General features: G+C 54.7%; 1 protein-coding gene across 4 annotated transcripts in view; it reads left to right on the top strand.

Moving 5' to 3' along the window:
- Positions 1-18,507, top strand: part of PEX14 (peroxisomal biogenesis factor 14) — a 184,533-nt gene extending 166,026 nt beyond the window's left edge. For all 4 annotated transcript variants that reach the window (XM_011996616.1, XM_011996615.1, XM_011996618.1 and 1 more), the window contains 5 exons: positions 6,290-6,375; positions 10,818-10,920; positions 12,154-12,251; positions 15,071-15,162; positions 17,293-18,507. In XM_011996616.1, coding sequence (XP_011852006.1) covers positions 6,290-6,375; positions 10,818-10,920; positions 12,154-12,251; positions 15,071-15,162; positions 17,293-17,749 — 836 coding nt within the window. In that variant the 3' untranslated portion in view covers positions 17,750-18,507. The remainder of the gene's footprint in view (positions 1-6,289; positions 6,376-10,817; positions 10,921-12,153; positions 12,252-15,070; positions 15,163-17,292) is intronic.
- The last annotated feature ends 591 nt before the right edge of the window (positions 18,508-19,098 follow it).

The raw sequence follows: 19,098 nt of genomic DNA, 5'->3' as shown, positions 1-19,098 counted from the left end.
TTTGCTTTCTTGTTTAGGTGTGACCCATTTTGAGTTAATTTTTGTGTATGGTATAAGGTGAGAGTCAAGGTTCATTTTTTTTTCCTATGGGTATCCAGTTGTTCAGCATGGCTGTTGCAAAAATTATCCTTTCCCCATAGAGCTACCTTGGCCTCTTTATCAAAAATCAGTTGACCATGTATGCATGGATCTATTTCTGGACTCTCCTGAATTCTTAACAGCTTAATTAGAGCTCATATTTTTTAATCTATGGAGAGGGGATATAGATAGGCCTCTCAGTGTCCTTCCTGCCTAAAGATGACACTGCTAATAGCATTGTAGCCATGAAAAGTGGAAAAGATTATCTTTCACGGGATGTACTTGTAAACACAGGCTTTGCATTTTCCAACACGACTACCGTTGGGCTACTGTGGTGCGTTTTGCCATTCAGGCTGCCAGGTCCTTCTCTTCAGAACAGGGACTATCTGTTTGTGTTGCTGCTCTCTGGGCCTATCTTTCTGCCCACCCCCAGCCATCCACAGCCATGGATGTGGGCCAGGGCCCACCCCGCCCTCAAGCTGTAGCCAGCCCTTCTCAACCCAGCCAGGTTCCCCGTCTCTCCCAACATGTGCTCTCCACCTCTGTGCTGTAGCAAGCACTGATTTGGTGGGCTGGCTTTATTCCAGGACCTTACTGGGAGTGAGTTTGTCTTGTCATTTAATTTTCAGGGTGGCTTCTGAGCAAAGCTGATGGTCTGATGTGAGAAGCTAGAGACAGTGCTGTATGGAGGCTCCAAACCTGAGGAACCTGGAGGCGACCTCAATGGGCTGGCCCCGTTTCTGCCACTGCCTTGCCCCTGCTTGGGCTGCCAGCCTCCCCAAGGACATGATAGTTCTCTCCCTCTTGTCAGCCAGCACATCACTGGAGTGCCTGTTGTCTCGGCAGGATGGTTCCGTGACAGCTTTCAGCTCTGTGTTGCCAATGAACCTTTACTGGATTGCAGGATTTCCACGGTGTGGATCAGTCTGTGACTTGCAGGTTTCAGGCTCAACATTGTCGTGTTGTATGCACAAGTCCCCGTCCTGTGCATGTGTTCTTAGTTGACGATGTTTGTTCTCACCTGTTAGGTGAGAATTTGGTTGGTGGAGATATGAAGAAAGAGAGTCATGTTGGTTTTGTTGGTGTTCAGTGAATAGTTAGCTGTGGGGATGCACCTCTCCTGCCCCCACTCTCTACCGTGGTTTTACCCAAACTGGAGCCTGTGCGCAGGCTGACCTCCATGGAGCCGGGCAGAGCTTAAGGTAGTTCATGGAGTCTTGGGAGGTTGAGTTTCAAAGAGCTCCATGCCCTTTGCTCTATAGCAGTTTGTCCCCTGACCTCATTGCAGTCCACAGGGCCACAACGTAGAGGCAGTCCCAGGAAGGCCCAGGTGTGCAGGATGAGGATTGCCGCCACAGACGCCCGTCTCTTCAGCCTTCACAGAGATGCCAGGGCTGTGGTACTGGTGAGGAACCCCTGCCACGCAGCTAGAGCGCCGGTTCTGAGACAGCTGGACTCTGAGTGAGACTTAAGATATCTCCTGTTCCTGGGTTCCCTGGGGCTAGCAAAGCCCTGCCCCCTTCAGTCAGTGCTTGATAAGAAGAGAAAAATGTCCTTGGAACCCCCCTGGCTGGTGGTGGCACCAGGGTTTCTGACCCCGGGCTTGTTGCCCACTTGCCACCTTGTCTGCCTTGTCTGCATGGGAGGCGGGTCCCTGCTTCCAGAGTGCAGACTTGAAGCATTTAAAAAGCCCACTCATTCTCTTTCTTTTCTTCCCAGCTAGAGAAGAGTGGCTGCCCCATCTTCTGCCCTGTCTTTATACCTCCGGACATTCAGGGAGCCTGGTGGCGGGGAGGTATGCTCCCAGGCGCGCTACTCTCAGTTTCCTCGCAGGGTCTGCACTGGACTTGGAAAAAATAGACTCTGGAGGGGGACGGGCAGGACTCGAGGTGGTCGTGGCTGGGAGTTTGAGCCAGTGTGGACCATGCTGATGTTTTTGCAGTAGCTGGTCTGTTACCCTCTGAGAGCCACACAGCAGGTAGGAGTCATCTCTATCTGAGTTTTTCTCTTTTTTCATTTTGCCACAAGACAGAATTGTATCACACATCTCCAAAATGAGTAAAATGGCATTTCAGCTTCTTGTCTTTATAGACTCTCTGAACTTTAAGAAAGATCATTCTGGTCCCTTTTCATTAATAATGAAAACCAGGGGGCAATAAAATGTTCTTAACGTGAGCATGGCAGGAACGAGGGGTGGTGAGGGGTGAAGGGTGAGGCTGCAGGGACCACAGGTGTTTCTTGGGGCTGGAGTTGCTCAGAGCTCTGGAAAGCGGGCAGCTGTCGCAGGGTCCTGGTCCTCATCCTGCACAGCTAGCATCTGCTCCGCCTCGGCAGCCCAGAGGGCCCCCAGAGAAGGCTGTCCTCCTCATGGCGGGATGTTTGCAGGCAAGCGGAGGAATCCAGCAAATTCCAGGTGCTGGTCAAGCTTTCAGCCCAGTCACAGCTGCTTTCTTGCAAGAGGCTTTGTGGTGTCTGAGAAATCAGTGGTGAATATGGTATTCGGGCCGTGGGCCCTGTTCTGCACTTGTTCTGCCTGAGGATTTTGGCTGCATGGAGGGATGTTCCGGGTGTGGATGAAGCCCTCCTGAGCAGGGACTCTGAGAGAGCGGAGTGGCCGGGTTGCTCTGTCTTCACTTTTTCCTCCTGAAAATGGACTTGCACTAGATGTCAGGTTTTGTATCTGGAGCGCCAAGCAAAGCTAGCTAGAAGAGGGAGACAGAAGAGACACCTGACTGGGACTCCAAGTGCCTGACTCCTTGGGGTCAAGGTGAAAGATCTGTTTGCCTCAGTGGTCTCAGAGCTCCCTGTGTAACGAGAGGTGATTCGTGTCAGGTGGGGGTGTCCACCATCAGCAAAGTAGCACTGTCCCCTTCCCATAGCAGTTTCTTAGACACCAAGTATCACTGCACAGCCTGGGAAGGGAGTGGGGAAGTCCTTGCTAACCATAACACAAATCCCGGAACCCATAAAAGAATAGATTGATAAATTTGTATAAAAACCTCTGCATGCGACAAAACACCATTAGCAGAGTCAAAAGAAAAATAAGCCAGAGAAGATGTTTGCGATGCAGATCACAGACAATGGGCTAATATCCCTGCTATATAAAAAGTCTCTCTAAAGTGACAAGGGAAAAGAAATCAAGTAGAAAAGTGGAGAGCATACAGTACACCGAAAAGGAAATGCTGATGAAAACACGTTCAATCCTCACTCAAAATGAGATCAATGCAAATTAGAACTAGAGTGAACTTCTGCTTTCCTGCTGTGGTATTGGCAGGAATCTCTGTGTTTGAATCGCGCATTGTGTGGGCGCAGCCGCGGGGAAGCAGGCATTGCGCAGGGGCTGAGGGTGAATTATCGGCCCCATGGAGGCAGCATGGCAGCATTTCTCAAAACTGCAAATGCACATGCCCTGGGACCAGCCTCTGGGAGTTCTGAGGCTCACGGGGTGCGTGTCCCCGTGTGGGAGATGGCACATGTGCATGTTGTTGATGGCAGCATCGTGTGCAACAGTAGAAAGTTGGAAATGAGCTGGATGCCCATCGGGGGGCAGGTGAAGTGGAATATCCTACAGCTGTAGAAAACAAGATTGAGAGATGGGGGAACGTGAAGGAAGAGAAGACATCCTGTGCCGCCTTAGATGTGCACACAAACTCTCTGGAAGGATAAATGTAAGACTACTAATGGCTGTTGGTGGGGGGAAGCGTTTTTGTCACAGACTGCCCTGTGCTATTTGATGAGTAAACTGTATGCCTGCTACCTGTTCAAAAAGTGTAAAACAGAAATGGAAGTTGGGGACTGAGGGAAAGGCCATATGTTGATTACAGTTTTGGGATCGAGATTCCAGGGCTGGGACATACCGGGGAGTCTCGCGTGGAACCCGCAGGCAGCGGGGGCAGTTTGGTGGCCACGGAGAGACTCCAGGCACCTCCAGTCCTGACGTTTCTGCCCCCTGAGAGCGCCATTCAGCAGCCTGGGGGAGGGGGCGTCTCCTTGCCCACTCGGAGGTCTTTGCGACTTGGATCCCCCTGGTTGGGCTGCATGCCACAGCCCCTTCCCCCTCATGCCACAGCCCCTTCCCCCTCATGCCACATCCTGCCCTGAGCTGAAAGAAAGAGTGGGCCTTCTCCTCCCCTCTGGTCATAAAACGCCAGGACGTGGAAGGTACCTCTGAAAACTGACAGGCACAGGTGAGAACTGAGGGCAGAAGTCTCTCAAGCAGCAAGTCCTTCAGCTTCGCTCCGCCGTGTTTTGACGCTCCATCCCAGAGTTTAGAACGCTGCTGATTTTCCCTCTCCCCGTTTCCCCCAAATGAGCAGCACACCGTGGGGGTGCCTCCCGGATAGCTCTCCACTGGCGCTATGATCGCCTTCCCCACTGGTCTGTGTCCCACCTAGGCCCCTCCTGATGACAGATCCTTCGGAGGGAGGCAGAGCACCCACCACGTGGCCTGGAGATGGCAGCTCCAGAAAGGTGTTGGCAGTGGAGACAGGGCTGTCCCGCGTGCCTTGGAGGATCGGATGAGGTCGTGGACATGGGAGCACTTTGTGAACTGGACATGGGAAAGAGTGAAGGTGGAAACTCTCCCCACGTCAACTGGAATTGCATCCAGAAGGGCACTTTGCTAGGTGCCGTGCTAAAGAGAATCGGGGCCAGACGCCAGTGCTGCGCGCCTGGGATGAGGGCACTTTGCTATGTGCCGTGCTAGAGAATCAGGGCCGGGCGCGGTGCTGCGCGCCTGTAAGTCCATCCGCTTGGGAGGCTGAGGCGAGAGGATTCCTTGAGTCCAGGAGTTCCGGGCTGCGGGGCACTGTGCTGATGGTGGTTCTGCACTAAGTTCTGCATCAATATGGTGACCTCCTGGAGCGGGGACCACGAGGTCACCTAAGGAGGTCAGAAGTGGAGCCAATCAAAACTCCCATTCTGATAAGCAGTGGAACATGCCTGTGAATCGCCACTGCACTCCAGCCTGGGCAACGTAGCAAGAGCCCACCTCTAGAAAGATGACTTACTTAATACAAATGAAGAGAAGAGAAAGGGGCCAGGTGCTCCTCCACGAAGACTGGCAGCTCTTCACAGCAGCAGCAGCGTGTTCTGAGACATCACCCCACTCCCTTCTTGCCCTCTGTGCTGGTCCCAGGCAATCTCCACCTCGTGAACCCTTGCAACAGCCTCGCCCCAGGTCTTCTGCCTCTGTGGCCCCCACTTCTGACCATCCTCAGAGCCACCCCAGTGCTGCTCTTCAGGGTCATGGCATTCCCTGAATCACGTCCCCCAGTGACTCCCATTGCTTATGAAAGAATATTCGGCTTCCTTGACCACACAGTCCACCTGGCGCCACCTCTCCACCTCTTTCCTGCCCCGCCCCAGCCTCCACTGCACCTGCAGCTTCCTTGGCTTCTCTCCGTTCTCCCCAGCACCCTGCTTTTGGGGTCCTCTGGGCCAGAGCAGCTCTCCTCTTTAGTCAGGCCCAGGGTGCTCACCTGGTCCACATGCACCTACTATCTCTCCTTTGTGCTTGCTCCCCTCCAGCCCCCAAGGGCCTCAGGGCTCCTCCAAGGCCCTGCTGACCCCAGCCCCTCTCCCCTGCCACCCCCATCCCTTTTGATAGGCGTTCTCACTCTCCGAAGCCTCAGTCATTTGGAGACTCGTGTTTTCTTTCCGCTGGCTCCAAGCGAGAGCAGGGCTGGGAGGTCTAGTTTACCACAGCCCACCCCCGTGCCCCCACCCAGCGTACCACAGCCCCCCTCTCCACTTCACTGAGACCCCGCTTGGTTCTGCTGTGGCCCCCAGCTGATCGCCAGCTATAGTAGGGCATATGTGGGTATATTTATGCTCCCCAAAATGTACTCATGTTATCGTCTCTAGATCTTTTGTTCCTGAGGTAGAGACCATGCCATCGGTCTTCAGATCACCTCTGCCACCTGACTCCCGACTCGAGGCTCAGCTCACTGCTAGATACCTCCACCCACAGCCTGCAGTCAGGGTTGGGTGACTGGCATCCCTTGTGTCCCAGTCGAGGTAGTGGGAACAGGAGGGAACGGAGCCGAGCTGCTGTTGTGATGATCATGTGCTGCCTTCCTACGGTAGAGTGTTCCACTTGCCCATCGTTGGAGGCGAGGAGACTGTGCCACTGAGGCACGTGTGCCGGCCCCCACCCAGGGAAGGACACCGTGTACGTCTTCTAACCCTCCTCCTCTTACCCCGCCTGTAGGCCCCGCAGGATCCCGATGGCGAGATTACGGCGCCCTGGCCATCATCATGGCAGGTATCGCATTTGGCTTTCACCAACTCTACAAGGTGAGTCACCCCCAGTGGCTGTGGGTGCTGTGCCTCTGCCACCCTGTGGCATTCAGTGCCCTTTCACTGGCTCCCCTGCATGGAGGCACTGCCGTGCTCTGCCCTGGAGCGTGTTGGCAGCGAGAGGCTGTAGTCGAAGTCGGGGTTTACGGCTGGATCCAGGCCCTGCCCTGCTGCGGGGCTTGGCAGGCTCTGCCCATCTTTTCTCCAGTACTCAGCATGTACCACCCAGATCTCTACTTGCAGGGGCATCGTGAGGTCTGTCCCTTGCCAGCCCGTGTTGGGCACTTAGAGTAGCGCCTGCACAGGGAAGCCGTGTGAGCAGTTTTGAGACACAGAATAACATAATGGAAAAGATCATAAATGCTGGGCCAGCTGCTTTGCTGAGCCCTGGCTCTGCCCCTCAGGAGCTTGGTGATCACAGGCTCTGGTCTGTAAAATGGGGATAACAGTCCCAACCTCACGAGGTTGTTGTGAAGTCCCGAAGAGTCAGTCTCCCGTATAGAGGGCTCAGAGCCATGCCCGGCACATGGAAGAGCTTTATACACCATTGTTCTGCCATAGCATTTAAGAGCGGCAGTGGGAACCTTAGTGTCATCAGATGTATGGGAGCTATTCTTTTTGCTCTGTTGTGTTGGCATCTATAGAAATCTAGGATTTCCCAGGCTTCTCAGGTCAACTCTCAGGATCCCAGGCTCATTGCTTGCAACAGAACTGCAGGCATGAGGTAAACATTGACTTCCTTGTGAAGGCCCAACTTGGACATGAAGCAAATGAGTCTAGTTTCTAGAAAATGCAGGGCCAGGGTAGGTGGCCAGTCCAGATCTTGGGATCCTGGAGAGAAGCCTCTTTTCTTTCGAGGCTGCCAGCTCCTCCACCCCGATCGGTGATTTTTTTTTTTTTTTTTTTGAGATGGAGTGTCGCTGTGTCGCCCAGGCCGGAGTGCAGTGGCGCGATCTCGGCTCACTGCAACCTCTGCCTCCTGAGTTCAAGCAATTCTCCTGTCTCAGCTTCCTGAGTAGCTGGGATTATAGGCATGCGCCAGCATGCCTGGCTAATTTTTGTATTTTTAGTAGAGATGGCGTTTCACTGTGTTGGCTAGGCCAGTCTCGAACTCATGACCTCAGGTGATCCATCCACCTCAGCCTCCCAAAGTGCTGGGATTACAGGCTGAGCCACCGTGCCTGGCCGGTGATTTTTTTTTTTTTTTTTAAACAACCTGAATGAGCACCCAGACTCGCCATAAGGCACATGAAACATGTTCAGCCGTGGTACTCTGGGATTCTTCATTTTTGATGCAGTACAAAAGCTAATGACAGTTATAGCAGAATATAATTTTTTAAGTGTAGCATGTATTCCTGGAGCTGGACATTTCCATGTTAGAAATCGAGAAACAAGCGCCGGGCGCGGTGGCTCACGCCTGTAATCCCAGCACTTTAGGAGGCTGAGGCTGAGGATCCTGACCTGATCACGAGGTCAGGAGATCGAGACTATCCTGGCTAACACGGTGAAACCCAGTCTTTACTGAAAATACAAAAAATTAGCCCGGCATGGTGGCAGGCACCTGTAGTCCCAGCTACTGGGGAGGCTGAGGCAGGAGAATGGGGTGAACCTGGGAGGCGGAGCTTGCAGTGAGCCGAGATCGCGCCACTGCACTCCAGCCTGGGCGACAGAGCAAGATTCCATCTCAACCCAGATGTTTGAGATTAGCCTGGCCAACGTGGTGAATCTCTGTTTCTACCAAAGACAAATAAAGTAAAACAAAACAAAAAAAACAAAAATAAGCTGGGCATGGTGGTGTGAATCTGTAGTCCCAGCTGTACTCGGGAGGCTGAGGTGCAAGGATCACTTGGGCTCGGGAGGCAGAAGTTGCAGTGAGCTGAGATCACACTGCTGCACTCCAGCCTGGGCCACAGAAGGAGATCCTGTCTCAATTTAAAAAACAAAATAAGCCAGGCACAGTGGTTCACACCTATAATCCCAGGACTTTGGGAGGCAGATGACTTGAGGTCAGGAGTTTGAGACCAGCCTGGCCAACAAGGTGAAACCCTGTCTCTACTGAAAATACACAAATTAGCTCGGTGTCTTGGTGTGCACCTGTAATCCCAGCTACTCGGGAGGCTGAGGCAGGAGAATCACTTGAACCTGGGAGGTGTAGGTTGCAGTGAGCCTGCAGTGAGCCAAGATTGTGCCCCTGTGCTCCAGCCTGGGTGACAGAGCAAGACTCTGTCTCAAATAAATAAACAGAACAGAACAAAAACACCTCTTGGGGCTCAGTACTTCTCTCCCTGAACTGGTGCCCCCTTCAAATCACTGACTGTATACAAGCCCCAAGAAGAATGTGATACAAATGCAGAGTCCTCAAATGAATGCCCCGGCTGTACTGAGCAGAAGGCACTGTCACATGGCCACCCATGGAGGGCCTGTGGCCTGTTGGGAGCGGAAGGGCAGCTCGGCAGCTCGCCTTGGTGTGGGCACTCACAGGGAGCTGCCACCATAGTTTCTACGAAGCTCTGGGCTCTCTGCTCTACTTTAAAAAAGAAAAGAAACATTGCAATATCAGTCACAATGGTAACAAGAGAATTTCTAAAGCATCTGGTCAGTTTCTTGAAATTGAAAAAAAAAAAAATGGTAAGAAGCCCTTGACTTGCTTTATAAACATGTGAAGACTTCGGCTAGGGCAGCGTGTCTGCTCCTGCCCTTAGGACTTCTGATCTCAGAAATGGGGTGTTTAGTTGGTTACACACACATATATGATTTTTTTTTTTGTCTGTTTGTTTGTTTTTTAGACAGAGTCTAGCTCTGTTACCTAGGCTGGAGTGCAGTGGCATGATCTCGGCTCACTGCAACCTCTGCCTTCCGGGTTCAAGCGATTCTCCAGCCACAGCCTCCCGAGGAGCTGGGATTGTAGGCATGCGCCACCACACTCAGCTAGTCTTTATATTTTTAGTAGAGATGGAGCTTCACTGTGTTGGCCAGGCTGATCTCGAACTCCTGACCTCATGATCTGCCCACCTCAGCCTCCCAAAGCGCTGGGATTACAAGCGTGAGCCACCGTGCCCGGCCGAGAATTCTTTACCTTTCATGCTGAGGACATTTCATCCTGAAGCATAAGGCTGCCTTTGATGAGTTCTGGCTCAGTTGTGGGTAATAGCTCACACTGTGGTTGAAAAGCACTTTGCAAAATGGAAAATGCGTCTATACATGTGCTGCTGAAGAATGATCTTCACTTAGGAGTCACTCTGGAAATGAGTTCCCACAAACCCCTTGCGAGAGACCTTCTTTTCCTTCCCTGGTACAGAAACCGTAATGGAGAGGTGTCCGTCCTCTCTCCTATCTGGGCCCAGACAGATTAAGAATCAAAGTTGTCCCTGGGCAGCTCCTGCCAGGCCTGCGCTGCACTGCCGCTGGCAGCACCCACTGAAATGGGCAGTGGGTCTCACTCTCCTCACCTGGGGGACTTTGTCTCCATATTCCGAGTGGCTGGACATCAGTGCACATATTCCTACAGGCAGCTGTCCCTGAAGGCCCCGCCACCCACCTCCACCCCTCCACACCCTCACCTCCAAGGCGACCAAGAGCACCTGTTGCCAGCCCTGCCCTGCCTACTTCCTTCCTGAATGGCCCCCCGGGCATCCCTGGTTCTAGGCCCCTGTGAGGGGTGGCCCTGCCGCATCCACTTTCTTTTTTCCCAGAGCCAGTCTCTTCTGGTCCTGCGCCTTCCTCTCCCTTCTGCCCTGCATTTAATTTTGGGGAACTCGACTTCTTTTGACTCTTACATGAAGGAAGTTTGTTCTGAGGATTCAGGCTTCATTAAAAAGACTGAGGTGACCTCTTCCAGCAGCCTCAGAGCACTGATGTTATTATCCCCTGGCGAGAGAACCAAGGGTCCCAGAAATGTGTTGTTGATTTTCCTTTAGTTTCTCCAGTGATGTTTTGTTTATTAATTGTACTCATTTGTTTCTGAATAGGTGGTTCACTCACAGGTTCAAAATGTTCACGATTCAGGAGAATATGCCGGGAAGAGCTGCCCCTCCTTCCTCGCCTCCCGGAGGCTCCAGCAGTATCTGATGCTTATGTGTCCATCCACATTTATATCTTACAACTTTGACAGTAGAGTTTAAAACTTTGTGTTACAGAAATAGTGTGGCATCACTAAGAAAAGTAAATAAAGGAACCAGAAAGTTCCCATCACAGCAGATCCAGCTGACTCTCCCTGTCCACGTTCCCTCCTGGTCCTTGTCCTTATTCAGGCAGAATTTTTACGTGGTTGTAATCGCAGTCTCGTAACTTTTTCAAATATCTTGTTCATTTATGGTGTTTGCTTAGGGTTTCCAAAACCCGGGGATGACCGGGAGAAAGTTGGGCGGCAGAATTTGAGAGATTGTTGGAGGATAACCCTGGGTCCGTATGCATTCCTCACCCTGTCCCGCTTGTTGCAGAAATACCTGCTCCCCCTCATCTTGGGCGGCCGAGAGGACAGGAAGCAGCTGGAGAGGATGGAGGCCGGTCTCTCTGAGCTGAGTGGCAGCGTGGCCCAGACAGGTAAAGATTAATGACTCCATCAAGTCACCCCTCACAGCCTTCTCCAAGCAGCCCCTTCTCTGCCCCTCCCCTCTCCCTCCGTCTCCACTCTATGTGGTGACTTCATTTATCTGCTCTGAGAATCTGTTCACATTTGCAAATGAAGCCGCCGTCATTTCGGTTTAATTTGAAATTGCTTGTTTACTGTCGGCGCGGCCTCAATTAATTATGTTTTTACGGAAAGGCTCCCAACCTCAGAATATTAATAAGGGGAATAAAATGACAGCCTTTCTAAGGGCTGTAAAGTTCATTTTTAATTTCTGCTTCTATGAGGTTTTCAGGGGGGTTTTCAGTGATTTTCCCCCTTCCCTCTAAGACTCCACTGTGGGGTCAAGAGAGTCTGTAATTACTGTGGCTCCCAGGACCCTGGCCACCTCCCCTGTTATCGACTCGACAGGGCTCACGTTCGTTACCCCGTGCCCCAGCAATGGCCCAGATTAGCTGGGACCTGTCGCGCCAGAGGTGGCTTCCCTTCTTTATAAACTTGTTTACTAGACGGCAGCTCTGAATCTAGAAACCAGAGCGAGGCCAACGAGAGAGCCACCTGTCCCAGGCAGGAGTCTGTGTCCCTCTGGGGCACATTTGTGAAGCTCACGGAAACCCTTTCAGAAACCCTCTGATGCTGTCCATTCTCCTGGCGTTTGCTCCTGCAAGGCTGACATTGGTGGCAGCAGGGTCCCCAGGGGTCACAGGACACCAGGGAGTGGAGCAGGCAGCCTGGGGTCAGGTGGGGAGGGCAGGAAGGAGCAGTGGGAAACAGGACTTGTGGCTTGAGCCAGTCCTGGATGTGAATGTGGCGGGGACCCGAGATGCATCTGTCCTGGCATTGGAGACCCCAGGAGTTTCACAAGGACACTGAGGCCCAGGAGATGAAGGACGCAGGCGCCAGAGAAGCCGGGAGAGCTCAGCAAATCATAGCCAGCTCTAATTAGAGGGGAGAGGTTCTGGACGGATATACTGTTGACCATGGACAACTACACAATGGAAAGATAAAGTAGAAATACTAGAGGTTAGACACAGTGCAGGCAGATCACCCAGAGTGCAGATAAATTAGATGGATTGCGGGGGGCTGGGGGTGTCTGCAGATAAATTAGATGGAGCGGGAACATGGGCAGCTCCTAGGTGCACGGACCGAGCGAGAGGAACATCTGTGCCTGTGAATTTACCCGCGCTGTGACTGCTTTCTCCTCGCAGTGACTCAGTTACAGACGACCCTCGCCTCCGTCCAGGAGCTGCTGATTCAGCAGCAGCAGAAGATCCAGGAGCTCGCCCACGAGCTGGCCGCTGCCAAGGTACCTGTCTCTGCCCTGCAGGGCCCTCCAGGCCCAGGTCTGTCCCATGTGCCCTTCACTCTTGTCCCTTGGGCGCGGCTTGCCACCTTCGGGAGCTGGACTTTGCCCCAGTCTCACGGTGGTTACACAGCCACAGCCGACGCTGCCCTTTCTCTCCTTGTAGAGACAGGAGGCCGTTGCTGGGCAGTCAGTATGACGTTTAACCGTTGAGGCTGTCCTTTCTCTCTCTCTGTCACCTCCCAACAGGAGGAAGGAAAAGCTACCCTCTGCCTGTGGAGATCTCATGGCAGCCATATCCCCGCAGCTCTGGAGGCTTTCTGTGTAGACGCGGGACGGCCTCTACCTCTAAGTTAGGTTGCAGCTCAGCATGGCCAGGAGGGGTTCTGAAACAGACAGGGGAGAAGCGAGTCGCAGTCAGTTCACCAGCACCAGCCCCGTCCACATCGCAGTGCAGCGGGCAGGTTCTCTAGACTCAGGTTCCACAGGTTCCAGCAACCCTAGGGAGCCAGAAGCGACTCCCGAGTCAGTGTCCTTGCCTCACTGCCCAAATGTGAAGAAATCTTGGCATGGCAGCTTTCCTGGCCCTGCCACTTGTTAGCTGTATGACCACAGGCAAGTTACTTAACCTCTCTGAGTCTTAGTTTCCTCATCTGTAAAATGGAGCCATAATGGCGCCTAATTCGTGGGGCTCTTCATGGGCTCAGGAGGGTGCCTGGCTCCAACCAACTCACAGGATTGCAGGCCTGGGTTCTGTGGGTGGGTAACAGGGGTCATCGCTGAGGCAGCGTCAGACAGACCAGGTCCAGGAGACAGTGGCCTGGTGGCTCCGGAACACCCACTGGCTGTTCTCTCTGTCCCTTGCCCCACAGCTCTGTGCCCGGCGGACAGTTCTCGCTGGCTGCCCCCACAAGCTGGGCTCCGGAGAGTCCCGTCCCGAGTTGCTCGCCCAGGGCAAGCCACTCCTAGTGTACGACTTGGCTCGAGCCAGCTCTCAAATCTTCTGCATTTGCAAAAACCACGAAAATGACAGTCTTTCCATTTTCCATGGAGTCTGGGGTGTCTCTTGAAGAGAGTCCCGGGCATCTCCCCCCTGGACATCCAAAGCACACACAGAGGTGCTGCCTGCCCTTCCTCCTGGGGTGGCTGCGGGTACTGGTGGCCGCCTCCAGCCACCGTGCAGCGCATGTTCTCCGCGGGTGGCCGGTCCCTAAAGCACCAGGAAGCCCAGCGACGGCCCCGCCTGCTCTCCTGGGTCAGATCGTCTTTTGGATCCATGGTCGGCCTGTGGCTAGAAGCCATCCCGGAAATTGGAAAACTGTTTTCAGGCCTTGCGCATGAGATGAAGACCACATGTTGTGTTTAAGAAGCAGTGGGGGCCCGGGATGTGCTGGGTGGTGAGAGGGGTCAGGCCCCTCAGAGTTCCTCGAGCTGGCTTTGCTGCCGCTGTCCCTGGCCCACCCCAACCTTCTCTCCCGAGCTGCAGTGGGGCCACTGGCTTGGCATCTAAACTCGTATGTGTGAGGACTTCGGTTACCCCATAAACCAAAGACCCAGAGCTGTGTTTTCTCAGCTGTAATGTAAGTTTTTATATCTGGCTTCCAAACTCCTACTGGAGCACTGTAAAAAATTAAAAAGAAGAGCTTTAAGTAATTAAAAAACCTACATAAAACTGAAGGCTCTGAGTTTTCTACAACTGTTTTTTAAAGAGACTGACTAAAAAGCCCCAGATGTCAGATTTTATTTCTAAATCCTGGCATCTGGCACCATATGCGTTTGGAAATCTGAGTCCTTTGTAGGCCGGTGAGTGGAAATTGCGCCCTTGTTAATGGGCTGCTGTAGCTTTCAAGGTCTCAGAGAAGCCAGAACAGTGGCTCCTGGGCCCTCCGTGTCTGGTGGTCTGGAGTAGGAACCCTGAGGGGCTGTGTCTGAGGGTGGCGGGTGACACACACTCAGACTGCCCAGGTTTTCCTTCCTGAGACCCCAAAGGACTGCTCCCTGCTAAGGTGTGCCAGCTGGGCTGCTTGCTGCGGCGAGCCCACAGCAGCCCCCGACCCCACGTCAGGGGCCAGGCCTCTGAAAGCCAGCCCAGCGGCCCACCACACACTGGTGGGGAACAGCCAGGGAATGTCCCCTATGCCGTCCCGGGGGTGCAGTATCAGGAGAGCTGGCAATATTCATCTGTGCACTTAAAGACAGCCTGGGGTGGCCTTCAGCCTGGGCGAGGTAGATCTCACACAGAGGCCTCATGTGGCATTGTCCTCTGTGCACATGCCACAAGCAGGTGGCCACCGGCAGCTCCCATTTGGGGAACCTCTGGTTTGGCTGTCCTCTTCCCCATCTACACCAGCAAGCTTGGCCAGAAGTGAGATGTAGTCCTGTGAAGTTTATTTGGAAAACAGTGTTACCTTCAAAGGGGAAAGTTGTGCATGGAAGGATGGGGTTTGTCAGAGATGGTGGCTGTTTCCTCTTTCCACCCTGGGCCATCTTATATCCCAGGCATCATACCACTTCATACCGCACCTTCACGCCTCCACATGTCTCTCAAAGATGCCCACAGTACCATTATGGCACCTAAAAACACGTAATGATTCCTTAAGTCATCAGATGTCCAAACAGAGCCGTGGGAATGTTTAAGGATGTCGTCATCCAAACAGAGGCATGGCAGGCAGTGGGCAGTGGCAGAACCTTCCTCCACGTTCCCCAGAACAGACCCAGAATGCCCCACCTGCTGCCCCCACCCAGGTCCTCCTGCAGCCGCAGGCCCCGCCCGTGCCACAAGGACCCCACCCTGAGCCTTGCTCCCTGTGCTCTGCTTTCAGGCCACCACATCCACCAACTGGATCCTGGAGTCCCAGAATATCAACGAACTCAAGTCCGAAATTAACTCCTTGAAAGGACTTCTTTTAAATCGGTAGGAGGGAGGGACGGGGACCCTGTTCTGGTCAGGCCTGGAAAGGGGGACTGGGAGCTCTGGGGCATGGGAGGGGCATGACCCTCACTCCCACCCCCGAGGACCCCATCTGTCTGGGCGACTCAGGCACTGAGTCTGGGGCCTTTTGAGCTTCTCTTTTCATTCCCCAGTTGACCACTTCTCCACTCCAGAGGTGACGGTCTGTGGCACATGAGTGTTGATATACAGTCCCAGGCCTGTCAAGACCTGGTAAGGGACAGCTTGAGCCAAAAAGCAGGGCCTTTGGAGCAGAGGAGAACCTCCTGGTTTGGCTCCTCCTCCTTCCTGAGCCCCGGGTGACCACTCAGTGACAGCTTTGTCCCAGGGAAAGCCCTTGCGGGAGGGTCTTTGCGTTTTCTACTTGGACGACTGAAGACATGAGTAGAAGCAGGCCCTGCCCCCCCAGCTTCTTGGTGGTCCCCCTGTTGTCCCTCTGTAGTGACAGCACATTGTCACCAATGCAGCCTCAGAGGCAGGCTGACCCACTTGTCCTGCTTTGCCTGGGACTGTCCTGGTTTTATTTATTTTTATTTTTATTTATTTTTTGAGATGGAGTCTCGCTCTGTTGCCCAGGCTGCAGTGCAGTGGCATGACCTTGGCTCACTGCAACCTCTGCCTCCCGGGTTCAAGCCATTCTCCTGCCTCAGCCTCCAGAGTAGCTGGGACTACAGGCATCTGCCACCTCGCCCGGCTAATTTTTTTATTTTTAGTAGAGGTGGGATTTTGCAGCGTTGGCCAGGCTGGTCTTGAAGTCCTGAACTTAGGCGATCTGCCCACGGCCTCCCAAAGTGCTGGGATTACAGGCATGAGCCACTGTGCCTGGACTGTTCTGGTTTTTAAAACTGAAAGTCCAGTGTCCAGGAGCCACTGTGTCCTGGGAGCCGCCAATGTGGGCTGTCCTCCTGGGCTGATGCCCTAGGGTGCCTTGCATGGGCTGTCCTTGTTTCCCTGCTGGACTGGGTTTGGTGGGAGCTGGGTGAATGGGAGGGTACAGGTGGGCTCTTCACTAGGGTCCAGGATGGGGTGCAGAGGGGTCTTGTGGCTCCAGTCAAAAGACCCCATTTTCCAAGCCACTCAACTTCCTGGTTCTCCCGGAGGAAAAGAAGATGTCCTAGAAAGAGGTGTGGTGCTGGCAGAGGCCAGAGCATTGTCATTAGGAGACAGCCTCCATTTTCCCTAACCGAGACCAGTGGGGATGGAGGCCAGGCCGTCGGGTAACCGTGGGGCCAAGAAAATTGCACACGGAATTTCTTGTTAGCGTTGAGGATGCTGGTGAATAAAGCAGGCCGTGGTGTGTGCCCCATTCAAGTGGGGTCTAGGGGGAGAGTTGTGTCTGAGGCCCTGCTGGGAGACAGCCCTGTGGGCAGCGCTTTGTCCTCTTGGCTCAGGCAGAGATGGGCCTGCCTGTTGGAAAGCTCTGTCTCTGAGCCGTTGCCAAGTGGACCTGACCTCCCAGGTCCCTCCTGGAATTGGCTTTGGTTTGGGCTGGCTGCTGGCCCAGGAAGGGAGTACGGAGCAGAAGGGAGAGCTGACTCTTGCCCATTGAAAGTGTTGAGCTCAGAAGTTTTCTAGCAAAGGGCACCACCACCGCTCTTTTGGTTCTGATGTGTCTGACCCCCTGCCAGTGGCCAGGGCTCCCTGCCTCCACCTTTTGCTCAGACCATAGACAAATTAGGACTGTGGCTCAGGTGTCTGGAGTCCCCAGTCATCGCCCTTTTGGGCTCCTCCCCACCCTGTCCCTCTCCTGGCCACTGGGGTGGAGGCAGGGACAGTGCTGAGGATCAGGAGGAAGCAGGCTTCCGAGAGGCAGCAGGCCCCACTTGGCTTCCAGCAGCTGCCCAGGCAGGTGGGCCTTGCCCCGGGGGTCCCGGGGGGACCCTGGGCTGTCGGTGGGGGCACAGGACACTCTTGGCATTTATCTCAGCTATAGGATCTTTGCTCCTGAAAGGAGGGGTGGAAGGGCTCCATCCTGTCCCTTGCCCAGTGGCCCTTCACCATCGCCAAGGCCTTGGGGGTCAGGGAAGGCGTGGCCCTTCAAGGGTGGGAGTCCTGAATGCCGCCACCAACCTCCTCCTCTGCTTCTCCCGCCAGGAGGCAGTTCCCTCCGTCCCCGTCAGCCCCAAAGATCCCCTCCTGGCAGATCCCGGTCAAGTCACCGTCACCCTCCAGTCCCGCGGCCGTGAACCACCACAGCAGCAGCGACATCTCACCCGTCAGCAACGAGTCCACGTCGTCCTCACCTGGGAAGGAGGGCCACAGCCCCGAGGGCTCCACGGCCACCTACCACCTGCTGGGCCCCCAAGAGGAAGGCGAGGGGGTGGTGGACGTCAAGGGCCAGGTGCGGATGGAGGTGCAAGGCGAGGAGGAGAAGAGGGAGGACAAGGAGGACGAGGAGGACGAGGAGGATGATGACGTGAGCCATGTGGACGAGGAAGACTGCCTGGGGGTGCAGAGGGAGGACCGCCGGGGCGGGGATGGGCAGATCAACGAGCAGGTGGAGAAGCTGCGGCGGCCTGAGGGTGCCAGCAACGAGAGTGAGCGGGACTAGGGCCACGCCCACCGCCTCCAGCCCTGAGGACGGCGTCCAGTATGCCGGTGCGTGGCCACACCCTGCCTCCCTCTCTGGCCCTGGGAGGGCAGCTTGGAGCCCAGGTAGGGGGCAGAGCTGTCCTCAGCTGCACTGCGGCCTGGTGGCAGCGTGGGGAGTCGCACTTCTGTCCACCTGGCCTCCTCTCACCTGGCCGCCAGCCCCAGCCCCAGGCCCAGCAGCCTTTGGCTTTGATCTCAAGTCAGGCTGAAGGCAGCGAAGCCTCGGGGCTCAAGCCCCTGCCCAGCCCCCTCTCCCGGACAGACGCCTTGCCCAGGGTGTGTTTGCCGAGTGTCTTGACTACCGTGACACCACGCATGGCCAGAGCTAGCGTCCCTACTGCCTCCCGACTCCTCAGTGGAGGAGGAGCTGCGGTCCCTCTGGTGTCTGCCGTCCCCCTCCCTCCCTGGACCCGGCCCTGGACCCCGCAGGTGCCTGTCCCCAGCACCAACCTCACTCGTGCCCCGTCGTCCTCCCAGACAAATGAAACCATGCTGCGCTTCTGATGCCCTCGCTTGCCGTGTCATGGTTCAGCTAATCCCATGGCGAGATGGGGGCTCACTCCCTCGGAGGAGCCAGGTACCAGGGCTTTCCTGACCAACAGCCAGCTCTGTCCTTCCCCCAGGAAACACATGTTCATTTGTGTGATCATGTATAGACCTCAGAATGGAAGATAGGACTGTATATAATTGTAATAAATACCAGTTGCCACTATTTAATTTCTGCCTGTGGCTCCCTGTCTGCTCATGGCACCCTGGGCCCCGGGGGTGGTCTCCGTGCAGCCTCAGCCAGTGAAGTGTGGGTGAGGCCCGTGGGCAGCATCTGCCACTGCTCAGCCAGAAGCAGAGGGCTTTGTTCAGGTCCGGTGGCTGCCGGAGGGCGACACTAGCTCACCGCAGGAGGATCAGGGACCTCGTGTGACTGGATGTAGACCTTGTGTGGAGTGACGAGCTCTCCTTCCTTAAATGGACGCATGCTTCCCGGGCAGGGGAGTGTGGCGTCCTCTCTGAATCCTCGTCTCCCCCAGCTCTCGCCCTCCCGGTCCCCCTTTCCCCTTCACAGAGCATTTGGTTAAAACCAGAAGAGCAGAGCCATGCACTCCTTGAGGGGCGCTCCTGTTCCCTCCAGCCCCCAGGTGTCGGGACCAGGCTCATGGGCTGCAGATGCCGTGACGTCCGTGTGCCTGTGCAGACACAAGGGCTTTGGACGCAGACACCGAGACGTCCGTGTGCCTGTGCGGACACAAGGGCTTTGGACGCAGACGCCGAGACGTCCGTGTGCCTGTGCGGACACAAGGGCTTTGGACGCAG

The sequence above is a fragment of the Mandrillus leucophaeus genome, unplaced genomic scaffold (genome assembly GCF_000951045.1).
Source record: "Mandrillus leucophaeus isolate KB7577 unplaced genomic scaffold, Mleu.le_1.0 Scaffold52, whole genome shotgun sequence".
Taxonomy (NCBI): domain Eukaryota; kingdom Metazoa; phylum Chordata; class Mammalia; order Primates; family Cercopithecidae; genus Mandrillus; species Mandrillus leucophaeus.
The sequence above is the reverse complement of the archived record's forward strand: the minus strand, read 5'-3'. Positions and strand labels throughout refer to the sequence as shown.